Source organism: Actinia tenebrosa, unplaced genomic scaffold, assembly GCF_029948245.1.
Source record: "Actinia tenebrosa isolate PJP-AT-01 unplaced genomic scaffold, QUT_ActTen_1.0 PGA_scaffold9__36_contigs__length_13948895, whole genome shotgun sequence".
In the NCBI taxonomy this organism is placed as follows: domain Eukaryota; kingdom Metazoa; phylum Cnidaria; class Anthozoa; order Actiniaria; family Actiniidae; genus Actinia; species Actinia tenebrosa.
The window spans coordinates 7,739,213-7,759,794 of record NW_028292586.1 but is presented as its reverse complement, the minus strand read 5'-3'; the positions used below and the strand labels follow the sequence as shown (position 1 = coordinate 7,759,794).

The 20,582-nt window shown below is 39.0% G+C and overlaps 2 protein-coding genes across 2 annotated transcripts; one reads left to right on the top strand and one right to left on the bottom strand.

Annotated features, from left to right (window-relative positions):
• Positions 1-724: 724 nt before the first annotated feature.
• LOC116294538 (ATP-dependent DNA helicase Q5) lies at positions 725-12,135 on the bottom strand. The gene is made up of 13 exons (XM_031702162.2): positions 12,015-12,135; positions 10,488-11,049; positions 9,936-10,017; positions 9,537-9,633; positions 9,015-9,126; positions 7,938-8,045; positions 6,764-6,818; positions 6,166-6,245; positions 5,920-5,968; positions 5,303-5,487; positions 2,878-4,816; positions 2,077-2,152; positions 725-1,561 (listed from the first exon to the last, which is right to left on the bottom strand). Exons 1-13 carry the CDS (start codon positions 12,112-12,114, stop codon positions 1,449-1,451), a joined length of 3,558 nt encoding a protein of 1,185 aa, XP_031558022.2. The 5' UTR covers positions 12,115-12,135; the 3' UTR covers positions 725-1,448.
• Positions 12,136-12,475: 340 nt separating this feature from the next.
• Positions 12,476-14,789, top strand: LOC116294543 (proline and serine-rich protein 1). Its single transcript, XM_031702168.2, has one exon. It carries the CDS (start codon positions 12,721-12,723, stop codon positions 13,198-13,200), a length of 480 nt encoding a protein of 159 aa, XP_031558028.2. The 5' UTR covers positions 12,476-12,720; the 3' UTR covers positions 13,201-14,789.
• The last annotated feature ends 5,793 nt before the right edge of the window (positions 14,790-20,582 follow it).

Here is a 20,582-nt window from a genome sequence, read left to right as displayed (position 1 = left end):
CACAACCCCTTTTGATTTAGGCTGCGTTCATAATGTATGGCAGAGGAGGGGGGGGGGGGAGGCAGGTGGAATTGAAGGGGGATCGGGAAAATTTTGGTAGGAAAAAGGGGGGATGGGCAAACGTTTATCAGAGATGCAAGGGATTAGCCAATATGGTCTGGGGGCCGGCTAGAACATTTTCATGCGTAGTTCGTACACCCAAGGGCACTAGCTAGAAGGATTTAATCGCCGTCAGGTCTTCAGTCCATACGCCGCCTCAGCTCTGCGGATGTCTCGGGGGTATGGCACAGTGGAATCGATTTTTTTCTTGAATTTCCCGGTTAGTGAGTTCGAATCCCATCGTATCCAGATAAGAATTCATCCCTTCAAAGCATACATTATCATTTGGCAGTATGTTTTTACTATGAGTAACCATACTACCTAATTCCTTTTGCTCATATTCAGAATTAACAGTTAAGTGCATTAGCAATGTCGATCGAAAACGAGTGTGTTTTCTTGATTTTAATCTCTTCTTTCGTATACCAATAATACTTTGCGGCTTTGGGGGTAACCAGAGGGAAAAAAACGCACTTATTTTGTTGAAGGCTGATCAGACAATGTTGAAAATACCTCTTTTGATATCCAAGTACAGAATAGTATGGAACAGAAAGCGATCCATGCACAAGTCAAAATCCTGGATACGTTCCTGTTAATGTAACATCCCCCTAAGAATCTTTGAAACACGTTTTTGGTCAAAAGCTTTATTTCGAGGTTTTCGCAGTTTTCGTATGGATAAGTAGCTTCAATACTGACTTAGCACTGTTCTCATTGTAACATGCCCGGTTGATCATGACAACAGTCAAGAAAGGGAAATCAGGTAATACACTACTATTAATCAAAGTCATGTAAATGAACCGAATGATTTATTTGAGCGAAGGCAGTGTATTGCCGTTTTCCCTGTTGTGACCTTCTCATGGTCCCCATGTATATTTATGTATCTTAACGATTTATTTGATGGACAGCAGTGTACTGCCCTAATTCCATGTCACTACTGTTACAGTATAGTTTCCCATGTACCTTGTCAAGGTTTCCATGTGCCTTAGTGTATACTTGTATGTACCTTTATATACTCTAACAATATATTTGATTTACGGCAGTGCACTGCCCTATTTCCATGTCACTACTGTTACAGTATAGTTTCCCATGTACCTTGTCACGGTTTCGATGTACCTTTATATACTCTAACAATATAAGAATATATTTGATTGACGGCGATGTATTGTCCTATTTCCATGTCACTACTATTGTCTCTATCAGTGCGTTGTAATGAAACAATGTTATAATGGTGGATCATAAATAGATTACGACATCCCAAAACACTGGAAAGGTTCCTATAATTGCAACATATAACTACAAATACGAGAACTATTATAGTGATCAGTGATTACTCGACTTTGTATTAAAGACTGTTAGAGGCGTATGGTCAACGACGAGGTCTTGAAATTTTGCCATACGCTTTCACTCGTATACATCTTGGAGAACGAGAAGAGGTGCTTGATGGTTGATTTCACAACTGGTTTCACTAAGTGGAGAAAATATCTTGGAGTTAGTTTTAGATATAGTCTTCCCAGGTGGGAAATACAAACAGCGAAAATATCAATGATAGCAGAAGAAAAAAGAACTATTCCAGCAAAATATGAGATGCAGAAGATGTAGCAGAAGTAACATCAAGCAGCCACAGCATTTAGAGTAGTAACAAACAAAAGCAGTGACAAACAACAGCACCGGCAACAATTTTCAACAGCAAAAACAATAACAACAACAACAACAAACATTAGTATCAGCAACAACTGTAGCATGTGCAAAAACAACAACACAAAAACAACAACAACAACGCGAGTATATGAGCAACAATATCAGCAGCAACAACGAAACAGCAGCAGCAACAACACGAGCATTAGCAATAGTATCACCAGCATTATGACAACTGTAGCAGCAAAAAACAACAAGAGCAAAGCAGCATTAATTATAACAACTTAACTACACGATGAGGCTACATTCAAGATCAAGAACAGAGTTGAATCCAATATTGCTTACATTCTGTCTCAGATACGTCAGATTTAGATTCCATAACATGGTGAGTCACATTCCTCGCAAGGGACTTGAATAAATCCTGAAGAAACGAATAGAAAAGAAACCTTACATTCTCGTACCCAGAGCCTCCTCATAACGAAAATACCTACGATTTGGCTAATGAGTAGGGTCTGGGAAAGAGAATGAAAAACATTCAAGTGCCTATTATACCCAATATAACTCGATGTTTTCAGTCGGTATTCATTCTACATGACGTGAAAAGATGAATGTCAAAATATTTTCGTATGATTTGAGTGATAGCATCATATTCAGTAAACACTCAAAATCGTATAAAAATACTTTATCATTCAACTATTCCGACAAACGTTTGTTTCAAAATCAAATTGACCCAACATACATTCAACATAAAAAATCACATCCCAACATTGTTGGAAGACCAAGACGAACGGTCCCCATATTTGACACAAGAAATGTTGGGTGAATGTCGTGTCAACTAGCTTGAGCTCGATTTTTGTGCCTTTAAGATCCTATTACACTGTGCCATTCTCTCAGCAACTTGTCTCGCAATGCCTGACAAATGTAGCGTTGCAAGTTACCGAGGTCAGGTGTTAGAAAAGTTGCTAGAGAAGTGATACTCTGGGCAGTGGCGATGCCAGTGCAACGCTACGCGTCAAGAAAAAAAGGAAGGAAGGAAGGAAGGGAGGAAGGAACGAAGGAACGAAGGAAGCCGAAGAAAATTGTGAGACATGTTGATGGGGAAGTTACACAGTTTTACAGAGCCTTTACTGCATTACCGAGGCTCACCTTGCTTGATATTCGACCATTCTTTAAGTATGGCGTCAAATGCTTTACAACGACTGATGCAACTTGTTTTACGGGGCTTCTTGATGACGTCCGTGAATGCAGTGAAATTGAGGTTTTCTTTGGAGTAACTGAAATTGACTTTGATGTAAAACTTTTTATTGCTAAAGTTGCATTTTTGGTTTTGGATTTAGAGAAGACAGCGTTGTTCAAATATTTATTCATCTTCCTCGCTTCTTTGTTATGTTGCTTTGGCGAGTGATGATGGTGATGATGATGATTCTTATTTACCGTTCTAGAAACGCTTTTATCTTTATCTTTCCCCAAGGTGCCTTTCTTTTGTAACATTTCTGATGCAGTAACAAACGTTGAAGTTTTGCATGTTCTCTTCGATGTATCTTCAGCCATATTTCTCCAAGAAAGTGGCTCGATAGATGGCTCCTTTTTTTCTGGTTCTCGAAAAAGATTATTCCTCAAATCGTCCATCATGTGAGCAGTTGCCTGAAAATCATCCATATCGCCAAACACTTCACTACAATCCACAGACGGGTCCCAATCACAGTCCAAATTTAACTTGGGCTTTTTGGAAGACCTGGAAGATAATTGCGCCGATTCTTTCGTTTCATGAGAATCGTTACTGTCCAAAGATCGCTTTCGCATTGGAAACTCTGATAACGAAGGAGAAGAAGGAGAAAGAGTTGTTGCACAAAGTGTCAAACGTGGGTCTTCATGCAGTGATCTTTCCACCAGTTCTTTGGATGTTGTCGTCGTCGTTGTCGTAGCTTTTGCCAACCTATTCGATTCTTTCGCAAAAAAGCTCGTAATAGAAGCAGACGAAACTGTATTCTTCAGTTTATTTTTTCTTTTCGTTTTTAGTTTTGTGTTAATGCTCGACTTTTGTCCACGATTTTCCTTTTTGGAAATCTTCTTGATTTCGAAGTCTGAATCCAGTAAACTAGAGGTCTTGTCTACGGACTCTTGACTGGAAGTTAAGTCAGTAGCACGATAATTCTTCTTGGAAGTGTTTCCACGATGTTTCTCGCTATGGTCCCTTGAAACCATTTGACAAGCCTTGACGAATACGGCACCCTTACATTTTCTGGAAGTATCTTCCATTAATTTATTGTCAAAATTATCTAAACTACTGATGCCAAAATTATCATTACTTAAGAAATCTGAATCATAGTCTGAGCTCGAAACTAGTTGACTAGCTGGTATGAATGAAGATGGCTTTGGCTTGGTGCTCCGTGCTCTATCATTAGTTATACCACTGTTTGCGTCACTATTTGAAATCTGCATAGGTTTGTCCGTGAGAGTACTAGTATGAGATTCGATATTTAATGAAGTTTGATCACGCGACCAGTCGTCCTCAATATCAAGTAAGTTGACATCATCAAGCTCAAATTCATCATCGAAGTCATATATGGTATCTTCAGCGACTGGCAGCCTTCGTTTAGCGGGTTTCTGTACTGATTTAGCTTCTTCTTTCTCGCTACTGGGCTTGTACAATTGGCCTTGTTTAGTGGCAGCTTTAATGTCGTTAGCTTTCTTCAAGATATTAGCCCTGTAAGTGGTATGGACCTTACTGGCACGGAAAACGCTATATTCCAAGTCAATAGCCTTGTCACCCGCGGCGAACAGTAGATCGTTCAGATTTTCAACTGCGCCTTCTGCTCGAACGTTTGCTTTCAAAGCGTCTTCTATCATTTTGAGGCAGTGAAGTCGCGCCTGTACAGATAGCCCAGTAAGGTGCGCAAAATTCGATGCCTCTTTCAAAGGGCAGCCCCACCCTGGTTCCTCAGGGACAGGGGGAGCACGGCTACGAGAAGAACTGCTACTACGTCTTCTTTTCTTGAATTCACTTCGAATGAGATTTTGTCGGAAGGATTTCTCGTCGTCGGAGTTATCTTGTTCTTGGTCGCTGTAGTCACCCTCGAAATGTCTGGAAGAAAGGAATGAAAACAGTTTGATGAGAATCGAAGTGCGATGAATCGAAGCTATGCATGAAAATATAGTGGACCTTTGAAGGAACAGCCCCGGCCAGAAGATTTATATTACTTTATATCCGTGCGGGGCTCTTACGTAAGATACCCTCCACACCACACCACACGCACTACATTCTATATTTACAATATACAACACTCAACTGACATGTTGATTTTTACGGATGGAGGAAAGCCGGAGAAAAACCCTCGTGGCAAGGGAGAGAACAACACATCAAACAAACTCAACTCAAATTTGGTCCAGTTTGAGCCGGGGCTCGAACCCGGAGCAGTAAAACACTACGCCACTCATGCCACCCTGTTTCACGTTTTGACAACGTGAAAGCTAGAGCATAACATAAACTCGTCCTAGGATTTTGTTCATTATAATAAGATCCAAGGGCCATGGCAATAAAGGTTTTTTTAGCCCCTTCTGTTATACTTACTTTACTTCGTAACCTTTTTTGCCCCCACCATACAACTCAGGGTCATTCCCATTTGTTGGTCCATGGCTTATGTACGTACTTCCACTACCCTGTCTGGCGGCTCCTGCGAATGCACCTCTGTGCCAAAGATCCAGCTGACAAGATACGAATCGAGGATTCTTGCAGCAGTCACATCCCTTGTTACACTAAAAGAGTAATCGTTTTGATTTCTGTTAGAACAGGGTTGCAATAGTAGAACCCCGATTAAAGTGGCAAAAAAGCAACTATGCAAGTTGCCTGTAGGGTTGCCAAATTATTCTTGAGACGAATGAAAAAATTCACGTGATTTCAGCGATACTATTTCCTGCATTTAGGCGCTCCTAGCTAGGAAGGAAGTATCAAATAAGCCTTTCCTAGATCCACCCCAGCCCAGCATGGGAGATGGACTGCGGAGCACCCTAAAACTGGAGTGGGGGGCTAAGATTTGAAAATATAAGAAAGTTTCATGGGGTGGGGGTAAGAATGGAAAATATAAGAGACTAAACCTATATAAAAGGAAAAAGGTGAGGGGCTATATATCACACCCAGCCCCTCCCCTTCCACGGCCTTGAGAGAAAATTACAGGATAGTAACAGTACCTTTGGTTTGGTGTCACCAAAATATGATGCAATCTTTCCATGTCTGCAACTGCAATAAAGATTACAGATGATGGTCATGATATAAAGATGTGGTTGATGATGATGATGGTGGTGGTGGTGATGATGATGATGGTGGTGATTATTATTTATTATTATTATTATAATGATGATGGTGGTGATGATGATGATGTGTTTGATGATGGTGGTGGTGGTGATGATGATGATGATGATGATTAGGTCGATTACCTTGGTTCCTCACAATATTTCACTACAGCTTCAAAACTTTTTTGTACGGCTTTGTTTTTTTGGGCAGCATTCTTCTTTTTCTATAAAAAAAAAAGAAAAGAAAAAGAAAAAAGCGTTTAATGATAAATCATTATCTATTCTTTGTTTGCACATGTCATAGCTGCCATCTTGATTAAATTCAATAAAAGAATTTTTCAATGAATCTATTGTTTTATTGCACATTTAGGGTCAATATCTGTGTGATTAAGCCATGAATAAAGACCATATATTCAGTGAAGTGATACGATATCACTTCACGGTAAACTGGAAACTGGAATCGTTTTTCCTTTTATCGACCTTAAATGTGTAATAAACATTATTTCATGTTTAGAGCCTGATATCTTTTTTATTCCCTGGTTTTCCATATCATATCACTCGCTCGCAGACTCCCTTGTTCGCGATATAATATGGAAACTTGTGAATAAAAACGATATCAAGCTCTTAACATGTGTTAATCTCTATATATCTCTGCCGTGTCTTTTGTTATTTCACTCCTTTGGGAATGATTGAAAACTAACACTATAAATCATAAATATATATATATATATATTTTACATACTTCTCTTCTTTTCATGTCATTCTTGATAAGAAAGCAAACCTGGTCTCTATCACTCCTGTAAGTAAAGAAAAGCATAGAGTTCAGTATTGGAACCTGTACTAGTTATAATGTGGACAGGATAACTGGGACCACTTTTACAAACTTAACCAATCATAATATGGGACGATGAAAACAAAGCATTCCTATTTATACCAATCCACAGCAAGTAACAAAGCCTACATCTAATTATGAATCTGCTGAACAACTAAAATTAATAAATATAACAAAATACAATAATTATAATGAATTGGAATTGACAGTGGTTCCACTTCAGTGGCTCTTCTTCCAATGGAATTTAGAAATTGATTTTTGCAGAGAGAGAGAGAGAAATCTGGAGAGAACCAACAAACAACTCTACTAGTTAACATACCACTCAGAGTCTGGAAATTGAGCCAGATTTGCCTTCGTGAGAGGAGAGCCCTCTCAACACATGTGGGAATGAAACACCATGACTGGATTATGAGGTCATTTTGCTATCTCCTGAGTAGCTAAATTTTTTTACTCAACATTGTGACTAGCTAACTGTAAAGGTGTAAAATTAATTTTATGCAAACTCACAACACAAACAGTCAATCGATAAGATAATGAAAAGTTCTATAAATATCATTGCTGCCAGGCTACACATGTGCATATTGCCAAGGGTACTGCCCGGGGGGGGTACTCCCCTATATTTGCTATACGGGTATGTGCCGCCCTATAGGGTATGGTTTTCTGGCTTTTGGGTTTGGGGTAGGGTATCATTTTTTGACATTTTGTCTGGGATAGGGTATCATTTTAGTCTGGGATAGGGTTAACGATTTGTTCGTTTTAGTCTGGCGAATAGGTTACGCTTTCTTCCGGCACAAAAACAATGAAAACGTTAGTAAATATTGATTGCAATCTATTAAGTAACCTTTTCTGTCTTTTAGTCTGGGATAGGGTGTACAATTATTAGTTTTAGTCTGGGGTAGGGTATGTAAAATCAAAATTTTAGGTCTGGGATAGGGTTAGGGTTTTGAGGTCCTGGCGGCACACCCCTACCCAAGTTGGGGTGGTAGTACCCCCCCCCCCCCCTGGGGGGTACTGACTATAATTGCTGGATGTGTGTGACAGTGGTGATGGGCAATATCTATAGTTCTTTTTATTCTATTATTACCTTGAGTAGTAAAGACGACAAAATGCTGGTTTGCCATCTCTTCCAGCCCTGCCAGATTCTTGATAGTAACCCTCCATTGATTGCGGCATGTTCCAGTGAGCAATAAACCTTTAAAATGACAAGCAGTTGCTAATAATACCTAATTTGGTAATAGTAAAGAATATGGCACCCAAGTTAGTGTCAACTCCTGAGTGGGGTTCTGCAAACCCCTAAAAAGAGAACTTGGGTTTGGTCCTTACATAATTTTAGCCCTAAAAGTACTACAAAACACAATAGCTTTCCCTTTTTCACTCCTAAATGAGGGGGAGTGACTTACAATTTGAACTCCTAAAACATTCAGTGATCATCCAGGGGTGGATCCAGGATTTTGTTCAGGGAGGGGTGCTGCGCACAATGTTAACCCAGGGAGGGGTTCACCTCTTAAAATCAAAGAGGAAAAACAAAGTGTAACCAAACAAAGTGTAACCAGGGAGGGGTGTGCGCCCCCTGCACCCCTCCCCTGGATCTGCCCCTGTCATCCCCTCCCTTTGTTATATGGGAGTACTCCACTCCCCCAGGTGTTTGTTGACCAATTTGTAAACTACATATTAATCAGTTTGGTCCTAGACTTGATGTGAAAGCGTTGTCTTGTAATAAATGTAAACGTCAACTGGAAATCAACAGTGCACAGACACTCTGCATACCATACTACCATACACAACAGAGTTTCTTATGGTCTGAACTTTATACTGACACTGAGTATTAAGTCTCATTCTTTACTTTTACCTCCATCTTGTTTGAGAATTATTGTTCTCTCAACAGATGACTAGCTACATGATTACAGAGGCAAATCTGCGATATTGTCCTGAGCAATCTGATTGGCTCCCAAAGTGGCCAGAATAATGCAGGTCTGAACTTGCCTTGCAACTCATAAAAGCGCAAGTTCACATTGCAAGTTGTTTTTATTTACTGATATTGTTTGGTCCAGATAATGGGATATTAATTTCATGATCTTTTAACTTGTTATAGAAATTATCCACTTTTGGTTTGTCCCAAATTCCAGTTACACTCGGTGAATAATCTTTCATTAAAGCTCACCTAACATTAGCCTTATCCACACCCATGCCAAAACTGATGGTAGCACAAATCACTGCCACTTTACCATCCATCCACTCTTGTTGAACTTCTTCTCTGTTGCTTGGCTTTAGACCTGTGACAAAAAACGTCTGTGAAAATTTTGTCTGATTGACATTTTATTATATAGAGCGCTACGCTTTGACTCGTCTGCAAGGTGTCCTATTTAAACGTAGTGATTATGCTGTGGTTCTTTTGTTGTTCTCTGGGTCTGCAAACTCTGGCATTTCAACAGCTTGTTGTGAAACTGGGTTTTTACTACCGCCAGGCAAGAATATAAGAGGTACTGACTGATTGATAGGAAACAAAAAATCGAATTTCAGTGTACATCTAGCAATTATTGAGTTCAGAGAATATCAAAAACCTCAGTAAATAATGAAGTAAAACAATTATTTTCAAAAATCTGCAGCTAAGATTTTTTCAGGAGCTCTTATTTCATATGGTTGCTATTATTTCTGTAAGGCAAAGAGAAGCTCATTGTCCAACCTGCATGATATGGCTTTGACAGTAGTCCCTTTCTTGTTAGCCTGGATGCAACTTCAACACATGCATCTCTAGTCCTACAGTACACGATACCACTACCCTAATAATAATAATAATAATAATAATAATAATAATAATAATAATAATAAATGATAAATTTAATCATGATAAACCAATAATAACTCTTGATGAGCTACCCAATTGTTTCGCACGACTGCCTCAAAATTCGCACAAGTTGCTTTGCACAAAAATGACCTTTTCACACAATTTGCAAGAAATACGTTTGTTGGGCAGTAAGAATGACCACTTACAACTCATTACTTAAAACTTGTGCAAAAAGGTTATTCAGTTGTGCTAAAAGACAGTAGTCCAAAAGGAATGGTAACCCTTTAAGAGACTAACCTTTGAAGATTCTTGGGAATGAATTGCTGACTCAGCAAAGGACTTCAGATCCTCATAAGGTTCATGTAATAGTTCTTTAAAACTAAATATACCAAATGGATGTTAAAAATTATGACATAAAAATAAAAATATCTTCATAGCATCGATATTGATGAAACTATAAATTAGGAGACAGTATGTTTGATGTTATATGGCAGACGAACATTGGCTAATAACATAGTAGGCACCAGCCTCAAAAGTGATTATCTGGCTTAATGATCAGTTCCATGGTAAATATCATAGATCAAAGTAAGAACACCAAAAAGAGAGAGAGAGAGAGCTGGAATATGAGTTGCATTGAAACAGGAACATCAGTGGTGTAACGAGGATATTGCCTTTGGTGAGGAGGATGGGGAAGGGGTTGGGGGGGTAAAACCTGTTTTCAGATCATTGTTAAGTCAAACTTATCACATGACTACATATAGATGATAGGTTTCTACAGCTTGAGGATAGTGGAGGGGGGACAGGCCCCCTCCTTTGGCTACGCCCCTATACATAACAGGGCCAGCTTACCTAACATCATAGAAAAGATTAGGCCTGTAGCAAGGTGTTTTAAAAACTGCAGTTGATTCTGGATTAAAACTCAGAGAACTCAAGATGTCCTCCTTCACACGAGCAGTTGCCGTAGCTGTCAAGGCAATCCATGGCACATCTGAAAATGTAGTCTTAAGACTTCCTAACTTGAGATAATCTGGTCGAAAGTCATGTCCCCACTGTGAGACACAGTGGGCCTCGTCTACTGCAAAATAGGACAAAACTTCTCTCCTATGAATGGATTTTAAGATTTGTAGGAATCCAGGTGTTGCAGCAAGTTCTGGTGTAACATAAAGTAGTTTGACATTAGGTGTCAGAGTAAAAAGATCTTTTGTGATCCTTTTACGTTCACTTTCTGGGATTTTGGAATTTAATGTTTCTACTTGGACTTTGAGTGCTTTTAGGCTGGACACTTGGTCTTGAATGAGAGCTATGAGTGGCGAGAAGACAATTGTGATTCCTGAGGCTAGGACTGCTGGGAGCTGGTAACACAGTGATTTGCCTGATCCTGTGGGCATGGATATGAAAACATCCTTTTTACCTGAAATACAAAGTGTAACTCACTTACTAATGGATATCATTTCTCTTTGAGAGATGTGATGATCTATAACTAGTTGGTAGAGCCCCAGGGGGAAGGGGTGTTCCGCTGGGATTCTGAAAGGGGTACCCTGTTTATGACAAAAAAACTCAGATTTGTAGACCCTGTTTATGACAAAAGATATAATTTATTGCACTGAGTTCCTGTTTCAATAATATCATGTCATCTCGTGCATTGTTTTTTTTACGACCACAATAACCAGTTTCAGGTCAATACAAAAGTAGAAACCCTGAATATGACAGGAAACTCAGGAAGAACTTGGAACTTGAGTGAAATTGCATACCCTGTTTATGACAAGAAGCTTGAAAACCATACCCTGTTCAGCGGATCATTCCTGTATAGTCCATGGGGGTACCCCCACCACCCTGGGGTAGAGCAAGCTCATTGCCATGAGAGCCCTCACTAATTGAATAACACCTTGACTTACTTCCCAAAGACTTGAATGAATGAATAAACGAATGAATGCACAAAAGCAAAAATAAAAGGAAAGAAACCTTGAGTTCATATGTCTATTCTTTATGGTTTTGCAAAAAAGAATTCTCCAAACAGGGTGATTTTCCATTAATTGAATCACAAATCCAATACGCTTGAAGGCCACATCTTGTTGGAGCTGAAGAGAGCTCACACATGCAACCCTGATGCGACAAAGGTGACACATATTTCATTCTTTACCACGTGAAAAAAACGTTAACTGTGGAATCTTTTTAGTGGAATATAATAATCTTGAAAGATAAAAGTGCTTAAATTGTAGGCATTCTTGACAACGCTGGAATCAAAAAATAAAATTCTTTGAAGTAAAAGTAACTCAGGCAAAAGCGAACATTCGATTGAATTAAAAATTTATCAGGAATTGCGGTAATTTTTAAAGCCAAAAGAATTGAATATTAAATCTCGTTACATTTACTTACCTTCATACACGGCTTTAATGGCATTTTCCTGTAGCTCTGACTTAAAACCAGGGAATTTGAACACATTTTTGAGCGTTTTTTCTAACGCAGAACCGGCCATGGATGATGTTTTGGTTTTATTACATCCAAATGCAAGTCGATAATAATTCGTTGAACCATACGGAGAGCTATCGACCAATAAAATTTTACGAATCTTAACCACAGGTACCCCAACCTGGAAGACGTAGAGATTGAAAACTCAAAATCACAACACATTTTTCTTAAATTTGATCGTAAGGGGCTTTTAAGCTTTCCAGATACGAAATAATAAGCTTTTAGAATGATGCACAAGAACTAGTAATTGGATTAATATATATTTTATTTCAAGTTTATTACGATGTTTGGGTTACCTGTGTAATATGTCCCATGGGCCATTATCGGTAAACATGACGTCATGGTCCGACTTTTGTTCTAAAATTAGAAACATTTGTAATTGCACGCAGATTCAAAAGTAGGAAGTGAAAACCAGGTGTTTTTGGTTATTTCTTCATAATATATTAGGAAGAAAACGTCTCACTTAATTTTTGTCATTCAGAGCTGAAAGCTTAGGTATTTTTGAGTTTTACAATCGAATCAGATTACTGGAATATTGACCGTTTTGAACTATTTCTGGAGATCTGAAACTTTCAACGTTCCGTCGAAGCAAGCGTTTTATTATTCATTACAAATGGATCCAACCGCTTTTGCAACGGTAAAATACGAAGTTCGCCGCCTTCCTTGCACCGATGATAAGGTACAAGCCATCGTGTATGCTCAAGGGAACTTTTATGCCGAGCAAGTTGCCGAGTTGCTGTACGAAAGCAGTTTTGACGAAGACAAGATGAAGCTCTTGCAATCAGCATGTCCCAAAATGCTGCCAGCAAGCTGTGTTGGTATTCTACCCATACTGAGGTCATTTAGGTTGGATAACAAAAGAGTACACGCGGTAGAATTGCTGTCAAGGCAAGTAACAGATCCCTTAAACTTCCCTATACTGAATGAGGTATTTCCATATGCAAAGGAAAGAGATACTATCCGAGGTATCATGACAAGGCAAGCGAGCTGTGCTCCCCCACCACCACCCCCTACAGTTGTACATAGTGTCGGTAACCCCTACCCGTATGGAAGACCTACACCAAGAGTGGACCCCAATGATCCTGTCTATTGAATGGCCGAAAAGACAGTGGATGTTGTTGCAGGTGGCATTGCATCTATGATTGCACCTCGAAGTCGACCTGGTGTAGTTGTCGGCAGGCCAGCTGCTGTTGTTTATCAGACAACTGTTGCAAGTGGCCCATGTGTTGCTGCTGCCTCCCCAGGAATACAGGTGATTCAAACAGGACCAGGCTTCCAGCCAGTACCAGGTGTACAGTATGTCCATACTACACAACCACCACCACCATATCCTCAGCAGCAATATTATCAGCGCAAGTAGATATGTAACAGGTGCTCCTATATCAGGACTTAAGAATAGTAAAGACATATATAAATAGTTTTGCATGAGGGTAATAGATTTAAGAACAAGTAACTCATTGTTTTACAAAGGATCACTTAGGAAGCTTCAATAATACAGGAACCACAGAGCCATTTAGTCTTAGGTAGGAATTGGAGGGCCTAATCTATGGGGTTCAAAGGATGCCCCCCCCCCCCTGAAAATTTTGAAATTGAGGCTCTCAGAAATGCTCTTGAAGTGTTGCTGTTTTGAGGGGCAATTACAACATATTTATTTCAACAGCTCAGAAAAGAACATTTATTTTTGGCTAAAAATATAAGGGGGCTATATAAGCCCTTGTAGCTCTGTGTTCCCTGTGATATTGAGTTCATGAAGCTACTTTATTAGTCATTTTACTCATAATGTCACATTTTATGCTATACCAAATGTGATATCAATGTTGTATAAAGCTTTGAGAAACTTCCAGGTCATACTATTCCATTTGATAATTTTTTTTTTTTCAAATAGTGCATGAAGGTTCATATTAACCCTTTCAAAATAACTACTATAGTAACCTGTAGTATTGTGGACTCTCATTTAAAGACTGTTAGAGGTGGGGATTAAATGATAAAGGCAGTAGTGTGCAGGCAAAAATGTGTGGTTTGCCTGCTGACCCTGATTAGCTCCTTCCCCCCATAGAATGACAGCCTGTCATACCAGCTATTTTTTAGACGGAAGAAAAGCAAACTCTTTAGTCATGTAATATTTAGCAATTATTAGTCCTCAAGCCCAGATGGGCTATGACTCAATAGCCCATAAGGCTAAAGGCCAAATGGGCTATTTAATTGATTCATAGGCCATGAGGGTGAGAAGACTTGTTTTAGGAGGGGTGCAGGGGGTGTGCACCCCTCCCTGGTGCCCCTACTTCAAAAATAACCAATACTGTTTTTCCCTTTGATTTTAAGGGGTGCACCCCTCCCTGGGTTAAATTTGTGTGCAGCACCCCTCCCTGAACAAAATCCTGGATCCGCCCCTGTATTGCCTAGTAGTAGCTCATCCAATCAGAATGCAGCATTGATGATGGACCTCTAGTTGGATTTGACTAATGATTGTTACATGAATTTAGTTTATTAATTAATATTATGTATTTCAGAGATATTTGATTATACAATTGTTAGTGAACTTATCAATTATATATTAATTATCACATTATTTAGAAATAGGGAAACATTGTTACAGCTTATTGTTAGATAGGTACATAAGCATTAAAGTGTGATTGGAAACTACACTTAGTGTAATACAACACAAACGATGAACAGTAGAAATTTCTTCGCCTTTCTTCTTTTCAGTATTGAAATGATTCCAAGCTAGTTAGCTATTTTTGTTGTGCATCAATCTGTCGCTAGTACAGGCAATTATGAGTTGAAATAAGTACTGGTTGTTGCATGTCAGACTACTACGTTTTTAGATCCCATACAAATCTTTATGAATTATCTGATTTTATATATTTGGTGTTATTTCTCCTAAAGTCAACATTTTGAGTTGAAACTTCGCTTCTTTTCTAAAATCGAGGTGCTCTTTTCATTTCAAGTGTTCATACTTTGATAGGAAGTAGTCACGTGATCTACTGTTACTGTCACTGTTATAGCGCAAGTCGTCTAATGTGCTCGCGTAACCCCAATCTCGTACCCAGAGCCTGCGTTTCTTCTGGCCTGCAGCGAAGAACGAGGGCTCTGGCATAATCCATTTTTTGGACTTCTTGAACAGCCATACATACTCGATAATATTCACTACTTCTCGCGTCAAATCGATTTGCTATCGTCATAGCAAGATCCTGCGCATTTCTCTAGTTACGGTATCGTCTGTTCCAGTCGTTGTCTCTTTTTACCTTTGACTATGATCTAATCCTGAAACAACCTCTGGGCTGATCAAAGTGAGGGTACGTACAGCTTGTTCACAGATCGATTGTGATTCTAGTTCATTCTCGTTAGGTTTTCCAGAGGAAGGAAAACCGGAAATGACTCGAACAAAAACCCTCGAATATACCCAACAAACCCTACTTAATTGAGGGGACTGGCCATTCCCCTCAATTAACTATGATGCGAGCTCGATGTATGATTTGTCGATGAGTGGTGATAACTAGTAGAACTAGTGTAGACTGCGTCGGTGTTTCTGAATAAAACAGTAGGAACTTGTAGATAAATTGGATCACCGCAAAAAGCTTTGTGAAACTGACGTTTCGGACGTTAGTTCTCCGTCAAAGCAAGTGCAAAATGAAGAAGGACTAACGTCCGATGAAGAACTAACGTCCGAAACGTCAGTTTCACAAGGCTTTTTCAGGAATTAACCCCGAGACCCCTTACTTTCTTATTCAGTCTTTGATTGCGCGCCATCTTTCGCTTAAACACATAACCCTACTTCGAACAGATTTTTATTTTATTTTCTTTTTTTGTTAGACCGGCATCTCTGTCTCATTGTTATGCATATTGCAATGTCTTTTAGATCTTTTCTCTTCTTTTCGGCAGTGTCGGTTAAGTATCATGCATTGTACTTATTTTTCAATAGGTAAATAGTGCAACAGCGTCTATTCTTTAATCAGCTGCCGGTTCCCTTTGAAATAGTTATGGCATGCATCGTTCACGACGATCATTCACATGATACACCTATGCAAAAAAAAAAACGTTGTAGACCCGAGATCTAATATGAGCAATCTGAGCGCGGACTAAACAAAATGTTTGTGTTTTTATGTTTTCTAGCTAAAGTATAATGCATTAAAATTCTTTTTAAGAGGAAACTACGTTAGAGTGCAAACAGTTAATCCTTTTTAAACTATTTAGTATTGCTAAAGTTTCACGGTTATTATTATTTGCACCCTAACGTTGTTCGGGTTACTCGCCCCGTCAGATTTCAGATCAGATTCAGATCTCCAATAATCGACAATGTCTTTTGAAATAGGTGTATGCAATGCTATAAATAATAATAATAATGGGATTAACAGTGGATTCATCTTCCACTGGATTCCAATTGGAATTCAGAAGTTGATTTTTGCGGAGGGAGGAAATAAAGCAGGAGAACCCGGAAAACCCTCGAGGCACAGGAGAGAGCCAACAAACAACTTAACTAACATACAACACCGAGCTCGTCGGGACTCGAACCCGGGTCGCATTGGTGAGAAGCGAGTGCTCTCACCGCTACGCCACCCATGCTTGTATCGAGACTAATGTCGTTGAGCACCGCCTCTTTTTGTAGTTTATTTTGTAGCGTCTCTCTGTCAGTCCTTTTCTTTAGTTGCCTGGAGGCGTACACTTTGATATCATGATTTGAGGATGTTGCGCGCATTATCCTTTAGATAGATATTATTAAAAATCTACTTATGCAGTCAAAGGCTGAATTGCATTAATACGAAAATTACGATTTACTATACTGTGAATTACTTAATCTATAATGAATAATATCTAAACTTAATAAAATTGATTAAATTTATATCGTAATTCAGTGCGCCTGCAATCATGAAGCTGTTCTCATATCTATTGGCTTTGCACACGCGCGGGAACAGTAAAACGCCTTGTTATAATCTAGCTTACACTGAGTCTGACTCAACTGTGCACCTATGCTTAAAAAGTACCGTTTCCATCATATTGTCTTTGCCTTAATTTACCTCATTTGCATTGATTGCATTGCGCAACGTCCTTTGACATGAATGCGGCGTGCATCGTGCATCGAGTCTGTTTCATTGCGCATATAAATACAGCGTCGCTTCTCCGTTTTTTCGGCTTTGCATCCTCTGATATTGTGCGCTATTGTGTGCTTTGTTATGCCGTGTGCTTACATTCTATTCTCATCGCGCTCCACCCTTTTTCTAACACAATGCGTCTTGTCTTAACGAGTATTCAAGGTGGCACTACCTTCGTATTTATGTTTGCGCGGCACCATTCAACAATTTAGGCACTATTATCGGCATTTTAAAAGCTATAATCCCCTTAAGTGAAACGCCGTCATAACTTTCGTAAGGCAATGCCATTGGTGATCCCTTATCTGAGTGCGTCAGTCAGTTGCGTAAATGACATAAGGGCAAGTGAGGATGAAAAGTTCAACTCGGGACATCAAGAAGTGAGCAAACTGTTTGCGACTTGTTAGGAAGTATAAAGGAAAAGAAAGCTGCAGGCTTAGATAACATACCCAACAAATTGCTAAAAATGTCCGCCTCTATAGTGGGACCATCTCTCACTGTGATTTTTCGACAATCTATTAAAATGGGCATTTTTCCTAGGGAGTGGAAAATAGCGAAAGTAACGCCTATATTTAAAAAAGGGGAGAAAACTGACCTAAACAATTATCGCCCAATCTCGGTCATTCCCACTGCTTCAAAGATATTTGAGAAGATCGTTTATGATCAACTATACGATTATTTGAATGAAAACCAGTTATTGACGGAATGCCAGTCAGGCTTTCGCTCCCTGCACAGCACTGTCACCGCGTTGCTCGAAGCAACGAACGAATGGTCAGTTAATATAGACAAGGGACTACTTAACGGAGTAATCTTCATAGACCTCCAAAAAGCCTTCGACACCATAGATCATGAAATTCTTTTGTCCAAACTATCGAATTATGGTGTAGATGAAGGCTCACTCAAGTGGTTCCGTTCTTATTTACTGACGAGGTCTCAGCTGTGCAGTGTTAACGGAAGTCTGTCTGAGCCTTGTACTGCTGAGCTGCGGTGTACCACAAGGCAGTAATTTAGGCCCACTTTTATTTCTCCTGTATATTAATGACTTACCAAATTGTTTGGCGCAAGCCATAACAAGAATGTTTGCTGATGATACCAGTATCAGCGTTCATGGTAAAAATGTAGGAGACTTGGAACCAAGCATCAACACTGAACTCACTAATATACATCAGTGGTTGTTAGCAAATAAGCTAAGCTTGAATGTAGCGAAAACGGAATTTATGATTATTGGGTCCCGCCAAAAGTTCACAGCGCAATGCGATTCCACTATTAATATTGCGATTAATGGAGCTAGCGTTAAACAAGTTGATCACACCAAATCTTTGGGTGTCACTATCGATAAAAACCTTAATTGGTCAGAACATGTTAACAACATTTCGAAGAAAATCTCTTCAAGTATAGGGGCTCTAAAACGTGTTCGCCCATTTATTTCGACCGATAGTGCCATCCAAATCTACGAAGCCTTAATTCTACCCAAACTGGACTATTGTAGTGCAGTTTGGGATGGATTAAGTGATAAACTATGTGTTCAACTACAAAAGCGTCAAAATCGAGCGGCTAGAGTTATCACAAGATCTAACTATGACATAAGATCTAGCCATCTCCTTGACCAATTAAACTGGGATACACTTGCAGTTCGTCGTAAAAAACAAAAAGCCCTACTAATGTTTAAGACGATGCAGGGACGTACACCAGTTTACTTACAAAACCTTTTCTCCGACTACCATACTAAATACAACCTTCGAAATCATGATCATAAACTGTCAATACCTAAGCCACACACTGAATATCTAAAACGATCATTCAGCTATAGTGGGGCAAAATTGTGGAATGACCTACCGTTAAATATAAAAGAGGTCAAGTCAGTACGAAAATTTAAAACGGAAATTGATAGTTTGTACAGTAAGAAAAGTTGTAACTAAGGGCTCCACGGCAAACATGTAAAACAGTAACTAGCTTTTTAATCGTAAATCTTTACTTTTAAATATTTTTAGGCAATCGACTGATGTTTTTACCGTGGCAAAATAAAGAAGCTTCCTTCCTTCTAAAAAAAAAAAAAAAAAAAAAAAAAAAAAAAAAAAAAAAAACTGGAATTACATAATTTGAGATAAGGCAAAGAGCATGATTTGATGAATCGAACAGATCGTGAATATGCCTATATGCGTTACACTCATTCTTTCTTGGGGTTTGACATGCAGATATAAAAGGCTGCAAAGAGGAGAAGTAAGGCGGGAACGCCTTCCTCATTACCGCTGTGCGGCGTTTCTCCGTGATTGACACTCGCCCATCAACTCCTTCGCTGTACTTGTCATTTCAGTGATTTCTTAACAATGAATTGAGAATTATTGTATGCCTTAGGTCTTTCGAAAAGTATCCTTTCGCGGAAAAATCCTAAAAATTTCATGGTTACGAACAAACCAAGAGAGCCTGTGTGAAGTATTCGACCCCTTGACGCCCCATAATGTCTTGCGATCCAAGATGGCCGCCGTTCGACTTTTATCAGATTTGTTACGAGTGAGCTGTCAGTTCATATGAGAAAAATCTCTTTATCAAAATCTGTTTTCATGGCTACAAAGATTGCAGTGAACTGACGTGGATTTTATAATAACACGACTTTTTTTGCTGATGAATTAATGTGCTATTATATTAATGATCTTCTTATTCTGATCTTTTTAGTGTAAAAATCAATCACCGAGCAAAATACGAAAGTCATAAAAGCCCTAGCTAGGAATTTGAAGACAGATTGATGCTATATAAGAACATGCGTAATGAGTAAATTACGAGCCTTATCCCATCCCACACGGCGCACTGCCACATCTATCTTGATGCTATATGTTTTTTTATTGATCGAGTAACGACAGATCAAGAATCAAAGCGGCACTTTGCCCATGATGCTTGCACACAAGCCGAAGCTATTAAAATTGCACAGTTCCCCCGGGCGGGACAGTTCCCTAGGGATCTGAAGCAGATTCAAGCCGGTGTGTATAAATATATTGTTTGAAATTTAATTTAATTTAATTTAATTTAATTTAATTTAATTTAATTTAATTTAATTTTAACTATTAAAAGAATAATGATTTTAAGCATCGGGTATACTCTTTGACAAGACAATCTTTTGCAAATCAAAGACAAACATCTAAAGAATACTTTTCATTACCTTACCACTGCACTTTAACCTAGCCACTCAAAAAGATCAACTATTTACGTAATTTGTAGGACGTCTCGAATAAATTCTGTCATTGAGCTGTCTTCAAAATGATTTTTGGCGCTTGTCACGGATTTACAATGAAGTCAGTATTTTGCCTCAGATACGGTCGTAGAATTTTTTTTTTACAAATGATAGAAAACATTATACGGCTTTGGTTCATACCTCGAAAAGTATACTAGCCAA